Raw genomic sequence first — 13,793 nt, 5'->3', positions numbered from 1 at the left:
TAGGAAAAGCAAATAGGCCTCATAGAGAAAGTAAAATTTCATTTCTGCCCTTTCCCCCTCTTCTTGCTGGCAGGGTTGATCCTCATTACAATTTGCTCAAATATTTGGAAGTGAATTTAGGACCCTCCCCCCAGCTTATGATTTTATAGCCAATAGGTGATGAGGTTTATTTGCATATTTCCAATCACATAAGCAGCCGTGGAGTGGAAACAGTGTCAGACTCAATTTCTCCTCCTCTTCCTCCTCCTTCTCCGAGGAAACCTGCCACTTCTAGCTGTCCTGCCTCCTCTTTAAAGGGTGACTTGCCCTGCGCCAGACCGCTGCTCCAGCCTGCTCCCGCCTCAGGCTCGGCCGGTCCATCCGTCTGTCCCCGCTCCAGCCGGGTGCCCTGTAACTCCCACAGAGGGACGCGCCCCGAGATGGAGAGCAAAGCCCTGCTTCTGGTGGCTCTGAGCGTGTGGCTTCAGAGTCTGACCGTCTCCCGCGGAGGGGTGGCCACCGCCGACAGTAAGTTTTGCGCGCAGACTCCCCTCCACTTGCAGAATCTGCTCAGCGGCCACTTGCACACGTTCTGAAGATGGGAAGGAGGAAGTAGGAAGGGGTTGCGATGCGCGCCGGGGACTCTCCTAGCCCGAGCGCTTGCCCCAGAAAGGGTCACCGGGGTGGGATCTGGAAGCGCCACGGAGGGAATTTTTCCTCCGATCTCTCTGGGGCGGCTCCCACTTCTCCTTTCTCTCTTTCCCGCGTTCCCGCGCTGTCCCCTCCACTCTGGCTGAGGCTGAGTTCCCGTCCGCCTGGGCTCAGCAGGGAAGGGAGCGGGGGGGAGAGTGTGAGGGGCGGGACCAGGGGGGCGGGAGGAAGGGCTCAGATGGCGGTGACCTGCAGCAACCTTTTCGCTCGGGGGGGGCCCTGGAATGAAAGGCAAGGGAGCCAAGGTGACCCTGGCTTGGCCTTGGCCGCCGCTCAGTCCCCGTCATTGAGAGCGCGGTTAGAAAGTGGCCCCTTCTCCTGGAGAAGCTGGCCCGTGGCCGCGGGTCGTGGGGGGAGGTGCTGGCCGCCACTTAGGAGTACAGGACATTCTTGCTCTGCACGTGGAGGTGGGAGGAGAGGACGCGGGACGCGGAGTCCTGGGGACGCAGCGTCCTGCAAGAGTTGGGGCGCCGGGGAAGCTGTTTAACTTCGACTGTTGTACGCTCGGCTTTTCTTAGCGGCCAGCAAACCTAGCGAAGGGTTGACCCTCCTGAAAAACGTGGCAGAGCGACCAGCAGTCTGTGGCCGCTGACTTGGGGGTTGCCAGGTTTGCACTTGGCTACCCTTACCGTCCTGCGAGCTGAGCTCGGCTCCGGGCGCCCTGCCCCGCGGTGCGGTCGCGAGCACTTGGGGTTTCTTGGGCGCCGCCGGGAGGCCACTGGCTGAACCCCAGTTACCTCTCACCAGGGTTGAGGCTTCGAGGCCGGATGTGCATTTCTTTATTGCCGGGAAGGTGAGCGCCCAGCCCGAGACCTGCCACAGTAGAGGCAGCCTGTGTAACTTGAACCTTGGTTCAGTTAACACACAGCAGCAACTGAAAAGGCAACTGAAGCAAGTCATGCAAGGAGGCAACATTTTCTTTTCTCTTCCTTGGTGGACTTGCAGTTAGGGCGGTGTCCTTTGGTCGTGCTTTCAGGCGGCGCGGTCTGCAGTGGTTCACGTTATAGTCGAGTTTGTCTCTGACTTTGGTTGCTGCTAAACACTTGTTTTATTTCAGCACGAAGTTGTTCAATTAGAAAGTCTTAAACACCTTAAGAAGTAGCATGTGCCGCTGGATAGTGTTTTACACGGTCCAAGAAAAAGGTTGGAACAAACTCCAAATTCTTATATCAGAAAGTACACTACAGAGTAATGTTACTTAGACTAAAAAACACACACAAATAAGTGTCATCCACAGATTGAGTTTTTTCTAGACTCCCTGAGAGATTCAGGACCCTAAATTCCTGGGCTGGTCAGTGGTCACCTCTCTGGGTTTTGCTTCCTCAATTCTAAAATGAGGAGTTTGGACCAGACTCAAAATTCTCTTAGACCCCTCCAGATGTAGAGAACAAACTTATGGATACCAAGGGGGGAAGGGGGGATGGGATGAATTGGGAGATTGGGATTGACATATATACACTACCATGTATAAAATAGATAACCGATGAGAACCTACTGTATAGCACAAGGAAGTCTGCTCAATGCTCTGTGGTGACCTAGATGGAAGAGAAATCTAAAAAAGGGGGTATATGTATACGTATAACTGATTGACTTTGCTGTACAGCAGAAACTAACACAACAGTGTAAAGCAATTATACTCAAATAAAAAATTCTAAAAAGAGTTCTCTTAGACCCCTCTAATTCTTTACTCTTCGATGTAAATGGATACAAGTGATTAATGAATTAAATTGGATTTTAATCAACACATGCTTTTCATGGCTGTAAATGCTTTGTAAGGGAGGAATCATTTTGAAGTGGACTTGAAATTAATCCTTCTCATCCTTCCCTCCCACTCTCACTCTACTGCCCCACTCCCCTGCTTGCCCTTTATATTGTGGCTCTCCCAACACAGCAAATCTCTGCCCCCTTTATCCTCCAAATGAATTTAGGTAGGAATGTAAGAAATTCAGAGTAGAAAGGTACAAGTGTGAGGGAATGGCAAGCAGCACCCCCTCTGGGCTCTGACTTTACTTATTCATTCTCGATTTCTAGGAAAAATATGAGGTTACAGGCACTGCCCTCAGCTCTTTGCTCTTGGAGGCACCACAGCCTCTGCGTGGCCCCATTAGGAAATTTGAAGAGCTCAGTAGCTGCAGTTCTATTTGACTGGCCATAGTGAATTTCTAGGCTAACATCTGAATTAAACATGTTGGGTGATGACAGCAAAGTAGCAGGTACCACCTGCAAGGGGAGCAGAGCACAAGAGAGTGATTGATTAATAGCTGTATGGAAAGGTGGGAGTCAGGCACTGGGGAAAACTGACAATGGGAAATTTTCACTTTCTTTCAGGCAGTGTATTTTTAGCTCAGCCCTCCGTTTTTGCTTTAGTCTGGGAAGAGAAATTGGGCTGCACATTTTACGGCCACTATTTTAGCAAACACTTTTTTTCTATAAAAATGAAAAGCAAACCAGCTTGTTAGGTAAGTCAGGCACATTGTTTACATTGGAATATCTGAAAACCTCAATTAATTCAGTCAGATAACAGCACTGATTACCCCTCCACCCCACCCCCATTGTTTTATTTTTCACTTGTTTTTTGGCATTCTACAGAAGCTGTCAATAACTGTGACCATCAGCCTCAGAGAGGAGGTGAATTACTGATGAAGTTCTTTAGGAGTGTGTGTTTGTGTGTGTGAGAGAGAGAGAAAAGAAAAAGAGAGAAAGGAAGTAGAAACTTCTAAGAGAATTGCATTATAATTGAGCTCTTGTATCTCATGTTTTCATATAAATGTTAATCTTATTTATCTGATAACTGTGAACTGCCTTTAGAGTCTCTTTCCTGGGATGCTCAGTGTTCCTCCTATAATGTACCCTCTATAAATGTACCTTTAAAGTGCTTTGACTTCTCAGCCTAATTTCATTCCTGTGAGTTATTATCCATATTAAGATAACTCCTTGTCTTTGTTTATACACATAGATTTTTAGCTATCTATTTAGGAATTTAGGGATAAAGATAATATAGTCAAGAAATGCATTAACTTGTAACTTTCCTGGTGCCCCAAAATCTCTCCCCTTAGGGTTTGATAAGAACAGGTCTGATGGTGTGATGTTACTGATATGATAAACCAAATTCAGAATAGGGGCCCTTATAAACGATTAAACCTATGCACCTCTCCCCCGACACACACTATTCTAAGGTGGCTTTAATTTCTAAGGGGATCTGGTGAAAGGTCCTTCTCCCCTTAAAGGGCTAAGGGCAGAGTCACTAATATCATTTCCATGTATGAAAAACAATAATTTTTTTAGCAACAGTTGAGCCAAATCAGTTCATCTGCCAGCCAGGAGCAATCCCAGTGTATATATTAGGTCAACTAAACATACTCATAATGATCCATAATGAATTGATGACCCATAAATCAGGGTCCATCCTTCTCCCTAACTCTTCCTGGCCTAAGTCAGTTGTGTGAGGGCTGGTGGATGTTTGGAAAGCACACTCATCTTTAGAATGCCAAGACATCCTTGAGGGGTTGGAAACACCAGTAGTGTGGAAATACCTGTCAGAACGCCAAAGAGAGGGAAAGACTGACTAAACACCAGTAACATTTATGATTTCATATAAAGAACAAACATAGAATTGAAAACATCACGTGGCATATAGAGTGGTATTATTTTCTTGTCAAAGGCTTCATTATGTTTTCTGTAACTTAAAATGAAAAAAAAAAAATTCCATGAAAAGTGAAACAAAAGTTTCCAAATACAAATTTGCTTGAGAATATATGAATTTCCTATCATTTTTCTTTACAAGTGATGTACCCAACAGGAAAGGTTGGTTGTGGGAAACTGGAATCCTGCCTTAATAATTTCAAAGAATATTCTTAGTCATTTCAAAACCACCAGCAACACCAGAGCCACCGTGTTGCACAATTCTAGGAAAAAATAGAATAAAAGTGACTGGTATCCTCTGGAGTTATGCAAGGCAATAATCTTAAATATCAGTTTGGCAAATAGGTAGTGGGCAAGATCTGTCTGCCAGATTGTTCAGAGTATTTCTGCTTTAAAAAGCTTGCTGATCGAACATGTTAAAATAAGACTGTTACGAGAGGAAACATGAGTTATTTGATAAAGAGTAAATATATAGAGGGTAAAGTTAATTTAGTTTTCAATGTTCTAAAGCACTTTCTAACAGTAAAAGAACTTCTTGGGCAGAATCCGAAAGTGGAATCAGATTAAAAATCTATAATTTTTTTCGACCATCAGATAAATTATTAGGCCACCAGAGTGCTTTCTGGTTAGGAAGGAAAAGGAAGACCCACATCTTCAAATGAGTTGAGAGGCAGAGAATATTCTTGATTAATGAATGGATTTCAAGTGAAATTTTACTATATGGAAATGAAAAAAAAGCTTTAAATATCAATAGTCTATCACAGTCTTGTATTTGAATAAATCTTCTTAGAATGTTTAGGTGCTAGAGGTGTGTGTGTTTGTGTGTGTGTGTGTGTGAGAGAGAGAGAGAGAGAGAGAGAGAGAGAGAGATCAACTTGTTGCATATAATGAATCACTTGCAAGCAACCACACTATTGTTTAAGGAATTTTGGGAAATAATTAAAAAGGAGAATGCTGGTCAGTCCTCAGAAAGTTAAATGATAAGTTTGATTCAAATGCCTGTACTTTCACTGTACTATATCATTCTTATTTTAATTTTTGGTCTGACTTTTGCAAGGTTATTTGAAATTATGGATTTTCAACTTTTGTGAAAAGGAAGAAGGTTTAGATTAAGAAATTAGAAGTATTTCTAAGCAACCTTAGGTATTTATCTTTTGAAACTTTTAAATAGCCAAATCTAAAATGTATAAGTTACTACCTTCTTGTAGTGAATGGATAGGTTTTTTGACTTCTTTTTTTACTTGACCAGAAATTAGATAACTTCTTAATATAACTTCCCTTTGATGTGCTTGCTTTATAAAAGAGTTTGATTTTATTTGCAATACAATTTACTTAAAGTGTTCACTGTGATATTATATGTACTACCTACAAATACCCTGTGAACATTTATCAACATTCAGAAGTATTGTCCAGAGAGTCAAAAAATAGGCCAAAGTTCTCTTTCTCTCCTGACTCACTTTGGGATTAACCATGAAGAAGATTCTTTCCAAAACCACCTTTGCTACAGTACTTTAGGCAAGGACTTTGTGTGGAAGACTGTAGAGACAAAATTGAGAAAAGAAATGGGGGAAGAATTAACCATAACTCACACATAGTACAGATATTTCTGAACAACCCGCTAAAGGATTTTTAAAAACATTTTAAAGTGATGCATCTTGCCATGCTGGTGGGAATGATTCCATATAAAAACTTCCCCATGTTTCCAACTTTTCTTCTTTCTAAAATTAAAAAAAATAATGCTAGTGAAAAGGAAACAACCTTCCTTCAAACAAACCTTATTGTATCATATTTTGCAGGAAGACAATCTTTTGATGTAATCAGAGATTTAAAGAGGGTGAAATCATATATGAAGTAAGTGGAACTACACAACACAAGTGCCCTGAGCCAGTGTTCTCTAGAAGAACTACAACCAAGAGACCTGGGTTCTGGTCCCTACTCTCTCTCCCACTATTGGCAGCATAACCTCAGCTAACTCACTTAAATTCATATTTTGAGAGAAGATTAATTAAGGAATTCCCAAATAGAAGTTGTCTTACTTGAAACTATATACACCACACACACACACCCCTTGACTGAAAAAGAGCTGAAGAAAAGGATGGAAGACACAGGAGAGGTCAATATTGCTTAACTCAGTTATTTTAAGGCTGTCTCTGTCAACTTTGAGCACCGCTGGAGGATCAGTCATTCTCTTTCAATCCACATTCAGTTTTTTTTTTTTTTAACTTTAGAAACAAAAATAGCATTGGTGGTGTTTTGCTTGTGAATCTAACACATATCAGTCCAGCAAGTAAAACAACCGTCTAATTAACCTCTTATCCAATTTTTCCTTTTCAGGAATTACAGGAGGAAAAGATTTTATAGACATCGAAAGTAAATTTGCTCTCAGGACCCCCGAAGACACAGCTGAGGACACTTGCCACCTCATTCCTGGAGTGACAGAATCTGTGGCTAACTGTCAATTTAACCACAGCAGCAAAACCTTTATGGTGCTCCACGGCTGGACGGTAAGAAAGGCTCCTTAGGAAGGAGCTGAGTGGCATGAACCAAGCATTCTGATTGTCTTGCCCCAGTTGTTGGGAGCCCAGTGATGGGAACACAGTGATGGCTTTGCTTTAAACTTGAATAGAGACAATTCTGGCTCGGGGTGGGGACTGAGGAATCTAAAGCCAAAGGTTCATGGGTACTTCCTCTGGACAGTGCCAGCCTTCATTTTACCACGGTACCTAGCTGTGACCTTGAACCAGCCATTCCCCTGGGCCTTTGCTCAAGTACAGAAAAGAATATAGGTTACCATTTAGAGGAGACAATGGAAAACTGGCATGATCCTGATTCATCCAGCACTTCGCCAAAGTCCTTTCCTAAGGAAGATAACCTGTAAGGGGGAGGAGAGAGCTGGAGTGGAGGGAGGAGGTGCTGGTTCTGGTTCTGCTTTGCCATTCTCCAGCTTTGTGATGTGGATCCAGATACCTCTCATCCCTGGGCCTCAGTTTACTAATCTGTAAAACAATGAGATTAGACTAGACGTCCCTCCACTTTCAACATTCTCCAGTTGTAAACTTTTGGGAGCTTTACTTGAGATGAAAGAGGGCTAGCCAGGGAACTGTCAGCGACATGATAAGAATATGAATAAATATGCTAATTAGTCACTTTATATGGTATAGTTCTTACTTAACTACTTTAGCTTGTTTTCAATATTTTCATTCCTTAGTGAGCAGATTTTACTGTTTATTAAAAAGGACTTATATAAAATTGATGGTTAAAGAGATAATATCTTTCCATTGTGTCAGAGCTTGTGAATAAGGTAATAGACACTAAATTCTAATGAGATGAATTAGCTAATGATTGATACTTCCAGTCCTGATTTCTTTTCCTACATAAGTGCCTTTGTTATTGACAGTGTAGGACAATTGCTATAACTTTTATAGAGATGAAGGCAACTAGTAACAGAATTCACAGGGATGTTTATTTTAATAAAATACATCTATTTACTAGAGGTAACACAGTAAATTACATATCTTATGATAAAATTACATATTCAAATTCCTAACATAGATCTTTTTATATTTTAAGAGGTTTAAATAGGAAAACATAATCTTTGATGATTTTAGAGACATTTTAGTTGTATATGGTCTTGGCTGTTAATACTTTTCAAAAAAGTTTAAGCTTAATAAACATTTATATGACAGAAATAAATTGAATATCTCAGGCATCTCAATCTTATCCCTGAGAGAATTTTATAATTTAAGAATATTTGAAAAACATTTCCTTCTCACATTAAGATGACACGACTCACCTAGTATCAGTAGATAGCACCAATTTCTATCATTAGCCCTACTGCCCAATAAGCCCACTTATATTCTTCACATCATATGTCCTGACTTTTTTGAGTGCTTGGGCTCAGAGGCTGGGCCACTGGCTGTGGGACTGAGTTGCATCGTACAGAGCTGGTCGGTATGTGCTATAACTCATCCAGCCGTGCTGGATAACTGATCTCAGCCATTTCAGTAAACTCCCTGGCTGGTTCAGTGGGACCACCTGGGGCAGGTGGCAAGGAGAGCTTCAAGTTCAGCTGTATGCCTAAGAATCAAAGCCTTTAAAAATTGGTACTGATCTAAGGAAGCACAGAAGAAAAAATTAGGAAATAATACCTTTTCAGAATTGAAGAAGTTGGGTCCTTGTTTTCCACCCCTTTGTTGGGGTTACTTATAGCAGTGTCTTATGTTAAATTAAAAAAGAAAGAATTAGATTGGTTATTAGGCAGTTACTAAAAGTATCATTCACTGTAGGAGTATGTTGGGCTCCTTGCCCTTTGACAGATTACCTAATTTAGAAACACTGATAGTACAGAAAAACTTAAAACAGGGGCTGAGAGCAAATGAGATTTTCCTGCCGTGTCTGAGGTAAGCTGCTCAGCGACTCAAGGGCGTAGGACTAGGGGAAGTGAGGAGGTTCTGCAGCTTTGTTCTGCAGCTTTGACGAACCTGAAAGAATGCTTAGCATGCAGTGTGCACAGGACACCTGCCAGAAGGCAGTCAGACACAGCTGTCCTGGAGCTTGGCCACCTGCTTGTGTTTAAGTCCAGGGTTCTCATTGTGGTGTTGGATATCCTCACCCCTGGCTGAGAGGAGTGATTAACGTTGCATTCTGAAGAAATGACATCATCCTCTCTCAAAAGGCAGCTGCAAAGGGTGGCCAGCCTTCAACCTCTAAGAAGGAGAAAGGGAGGCAGGACCGATTCCTTAGGGTTTTTTTTGCTGGGTGGGCATTCCAGCTGGTTCCTCCAAAGACCCAGGCTGTACCCAGGCTTGAAGCAGCCTCACTGAGACATGTTCAAAGAAGACTTAAACATGTTCCTAATGGGCTCACATCACCTATGTGCTTTTTCTTTTTTGTTTTCTCCTCATGCTGGAAATAGATTATAGAACTGGCATTTTATCACTGCAAGTACATTGGGAACCAAAATGGTCACAAGAAGAAATTTTGGAGGTGGAGAGTAACTTCCGGATCATCTGATTCTGACCGCTTTGTTTTATAGGTAGCCTAGTAAGGTTAATACAGTGCCTGTGTTCATAGAAGTAATCAGTGGAAGAGCTGGGATTGGAACCAAGATCTCCTGAGTCCCAGGCTTGCTTTTTCCTTCCACAGAGCACAACAATTTGGTTAAAAATTGTGCAGTTAGTGTCAGGAGTGAAGAGAGAGCTCATGTTTTAATGTTTTAGCCTAGAAAATAGACTAAACAAAATGGAAGCATAGATTTAAAAGAACCCACCATCTAAGATCAAAGTTTTAAATGAAGTCCCTTGGTTTGGGAATTCAAGAGTCTTATTTTTGTCTATTGGCATTACTCTAAGAAGAATATAGGTTTTACAAGCTTCCCCTTAAAAGCTGCCTTAAACGTGGATTTCAGAATCTTTTCCTGTTGAGTACATAGTTGAGTAACTTTTACTGTGGCTACAGTATGATCTGCTCTCAGGTAATATTAGGAGTGGATAGATTTGCGGATTTAAAGTAGGTTGTTGCTGTGTACAGGCTCCTGGCAGGAAGGCATGGAATTTTATCACCTGCAGTTGTTTAATGTGTTTCGATTATTTTAAAGTAAGCATCTTTGCAAAGATGTCCAATGTCTCTTCTTTGATAGCATAAGTCTTTTGACTTTGAATTTGGGGGCTTTTATCAACAAGAAGCAAAGAATTACAGTTGGCAGTCTGCTTATCTCCAAAACAGGACCAATCTAATAATTTGGGAAATGCAATTATTAAGCCTCATTAATTTGCACTGTGATAATCAAGAATTTGAGAGAATTGTGAAAAAGTCTGAACTGAAACTAATAATTTTCTTATGTATTAAGAGATTGCTAAACAAAGTTACCTTCTGTTGGAATAGATTAGTATGTTTAAAACTATTTTCTTCATTATCACATCAAATGTTGTACGTAAATGACCCTTTATAAGAATAAAGGGCATTCACATCTCCCAATTAACTTATTAGCCTAATTGAAATTATTTAAACTAAATTTCTTTTTTTTTTAAACTAAATTTCTTTTAAAATCGTCTGTAATTCTGCTGCAAATTTTTAACTTATTCAGATTGATCTTTCCTTTTAATACTATAAATTATTGAAGTTTTACTGAACTTATAAAATATGCTTTTAAAATTGAAACCTCAGTCTGCCATTCCTGAGCTCAACAAAGTCCTTCTTTGGGGTACACAAATTTGCCTCAGAAGGGTCAGGCAGAAGACTCTGAATACTCTTGTGGTTTGAGTTTTGTGTCCGAGCCAATGGGCTTCCCGTGGGTTTGTTTCTTTTTTCCATTTAATGTAGGTGTATTGGGCTGACATATCTATAAGAAGTTGTAGGTGGATATTTTAAGAATGCTGGTATCATCCTCTTCAGGTGACAGGAATGTATGAGAGTTGGGTGCCAAAACTCGTGGCTGCCCTGTACAAGAGGGAACCGGACTCCAACGTTATCGTGGTGGACTGGCTGTCACGGGCCCAGCAGCATTATCCTGTGTCTGCGGGGTACACCAAACTGGTGGGACAGGATGTGGCCAAGTTTATCAACTGGATGGCGGTAAGACTGGGGGAAGGAGCCTTGTATGTCCAAAACAGATCTCTTGGCTACAGCTGAATTAATGACTGTTTGTTGCTCTTTTTCACTTAGATATAGATATTTTCTGGGTCAACTCATATCTTTAGAATAAGCCTGGACATTATTTTCTGACTAAAAGCATCATTATGATAAGAATGATAAAGCTATAAAGCCCATAAGGCGTAGTCCTGCCCTGCCCTGTCCTTTGATATTTTCATGGTGAATGGATTTGCTGAGACCAAGAACTAAGTGGGCAGGAGGGACAAAAGCTTGTTATTTCAGGGCAGAGGGAAGATGTCATGTTCAGCCAAATCCTTCCCTCCCAGTTGGCTGGCACATGGAAATTTTATCCAGGGTTTGACCTGTTAGAATATCAATCTCTTTGACAAAAATATTAATAGTACTTATTCCTTAGTGTGGATTAAGGATCCAGATTTTTGTTGAGGGCTAAGGGAGTGATGGAGATGAACTAGGGAAAAATGGCAGGAAAAGTCTGTAGGATATGAGGTGCTGAGAGCCAGGAGTTTTACTCCCTCTGACTCTCTGAGGCCATTCTCTGAAAATTACCTTTGGAAAGTATCTCAGGGTTGAAAGGAAGCTAATACTCTCAGGACCAAATTATTTAAGTCAGATGCTTGGAGGTAAAAAATAAGCTGTTTATTGGCTGCTCATTAAAAGATAAAAGTTCTTTTCTTGACTCTTTGGCTAACCAGGAGAGTGAATTTGGACAAATCAGATCACCTTCCTGGACCTCAGACTTCTCATCTGTTGAATGAGGAGACTGGACTCAACGTGTCTGTGGTCCTTTCCCCTGTAATATTTTCTGATTTTAAGTCATTGCTTGGCTAACCTTAAAGAATAAAGTGAGGCAGGGTATTTAGAGTAGAGGATAATGAGTTAAATATATATTTGTATATGTATGTATCTATTCAATATATATACAAATATCTATATATAAATATACACATATACATATATTTTCAGATGTATGGAAATTCATGTTTCCATACATTTCTATTTCAGATGTATGGGAAAACTTTCTAATTTAAATATGTTTTTAAGGAAAGAGAAAATCTCAATACTATAGTATATGTTCCTCTCATCTGTAACAAGAAATTAAAATAAGTAGAATTAATTTTCAGTATTGCCTATATTTTCAAAACAATATATTTTATTTATTTATTTATTTGGCGGGAATACTATTAAACTTTTATTTCTTTTAGCAGTGATATTTTGCAAAGAACTGTAAAATATCAAATACCTTTTTCTTTTCTTCTTCCAAAGGATGAATTTAATTATCCTCTGGACAATGTGCATCTCTTGGGATATAGCCTTGGAGCCCATGTTGCTGGCATTGCAGGAAGTCTGACCAATAAGAAGGTCAACAGAATTACCGGTAAGAAAGCAATGCCATTTTTCTTATAACAAAAGACTTGAGATGCCTGTCATTTTCTGAAAGAGAATCAGACTGTTTGTCAAACAACCATATGTGAGTGGTAGTCTTCTGGGTACACCTGGCCATTTGGTTATCCCATGGGAGGGCTCTTTTTCTGGAGTAAGATAAAATACAGACGCTTGCTCTCATGAGCTTACCGTCTAATGGCAGTAGAAGAGAAATGGTTGCAGAGTTAAGCACAGAGAGCCCAGTGGTGTCTCTGAGAAACCCATTTCCCTCCTCCCTCTGCTCTGTGCTTTGATAGTTTATTGCACACACATATGTCACCTCTCCCATCAATACTGGGAAAAATGAAAAAGGACCAACACCAGAGGCCATTTGGAAAAAGGAGTCTTGTCATCTGGGCCAATAGCAATTGGTTGTTTGGCCTGTGTAGAGAGGAAGAAAGAGCCCAGCACTATATAAACGCCTTCTAACCAGGCTCAGAAATAATTTATTGATACAAAAGGGAATTAAGTCATACTGAGTGAAAATTGTTATTTAATGGCTAGTTTGAGAAACTCAAATTTTATTTGAGAAGGAGTTAAGCTGCTTTGATGAATCTCAGTAATTTAAAAATCCAGTCACTATAGAATAGGAGGTGTTAATAAGAATCTATGTGGCTGCCATTTACATTCAAATGATGAACAATGGAATGATAAGGTGATACTGGAGAAGACTAAAACTAATGGGAATTTAAAAAGCTCTGAGGACTTTTTGTTTTCCCACTAAGGCCTAGATCCAGCTGGACCCAACTTTGAGTATGCAGAAGCCCCAGGCCGCCTTTCTCCAGATGATGCGGATTTTGTAGATGTCTTACACACATTCACCAGAGGGTCACCTGGCCGAAGTATTGGAATTCAGAAACCAGTAGGGCATGTTGACATTTATCCTAACGGAGGCACTTTCCAACCAGGATGTAACATTGCAGAAGCTATCCGTGTGATCGCAGAGAGAGGCCTTGGAGGTAAATATAATTTAGAAGTTAATTAAATGTTAAGTTTTCACCTTAACTCTTACTGACCAAGGGTCCTACCCATTCTCCACAAGTACGTAGTTTGAATACACACATTTAGCAAAGATATGTTTTTGAAGAAGTCTGTCACATTTAGCATGACCACCTCAGAGGCTCAGTACTTCCTGTGGTCAGAGAGACATTTCATCTTATATTGCAAACTACACTTATGTTGTAAACTACTGCACTTGCAGTAATAAAAGGAAAAAAAAATGGTGAGATTTAGACAAGAGAACTGCACTGCCTTTGAAAGTGTTATCTGGCCACATGCTAAACTTCGAATACAGCTGCAAAACAAGTTATTTTGAATTTTACTAAAAGTAAAGGACATGTTAATTAGTCCAAATTTCTTTTGTCAGCCTTTTAAAAGAGATGTACAAGTCAGAAACAAATCGCCATTCCCTAAGAATAAATATTCCA

The 13,793-nt window shown here is 40.6% G+C and overlaps 1 protein-coding gene across 1 annotated transcript in view; it reads left to right on the top strand.

Moving 5' to 3' along the window:
• The first annotated feature begins 207 nt into the window (after positions 1-207).
• The window catches only part of LPL (lipoprotein lipase), a 29,632-nt gene continuing 16,046 nt past the window's right edge, over positions 208-13,793 (top strand). The window contains exons 1-5 of the mRNA XM_022562901.2: positions 208-507; positions 6,667-6,836; positions 10,726-10,905; positions 12,208-12,319; positions 13,092-13,325. Coding sequence (XP_022418609.1) covers positions 420-507; positions 6,667-6,836; positions 10,726-10,905; positions 12,208-12,319; positions 13,092-13,325 — 784 coding nt within the window. The 5' untranslated portion in view covers positions 208-419. The remainder of the gene's footprint in view (positions 508-6,666; positions 6,837-10,725; positions 10,906-12,207; positions 12,320-13,091; positions 13,326-13,793) is intronic.

This window comes from Delphinapterus leucas, chromosome 6, assembly GCF_059928025.1.
Source record: "Delphinapterus leucas isolate spDelLeu-1000000601 "Yukka" chromosome 6, BTC_Dleu_Yukka2, whole genome shotgun sequence".
Classification (NCBI taxonomy): Eukaryota; Metazoa; Chordata; class Mammalia; order Artiodactyla; family Monodontidae; genus Delphinapterus; species Delphinapterus leucas.
Note: the sequence above shows the minus strand (reverse complement) of the source record. Positions and strands in the feature narration are given on the sequence as shown.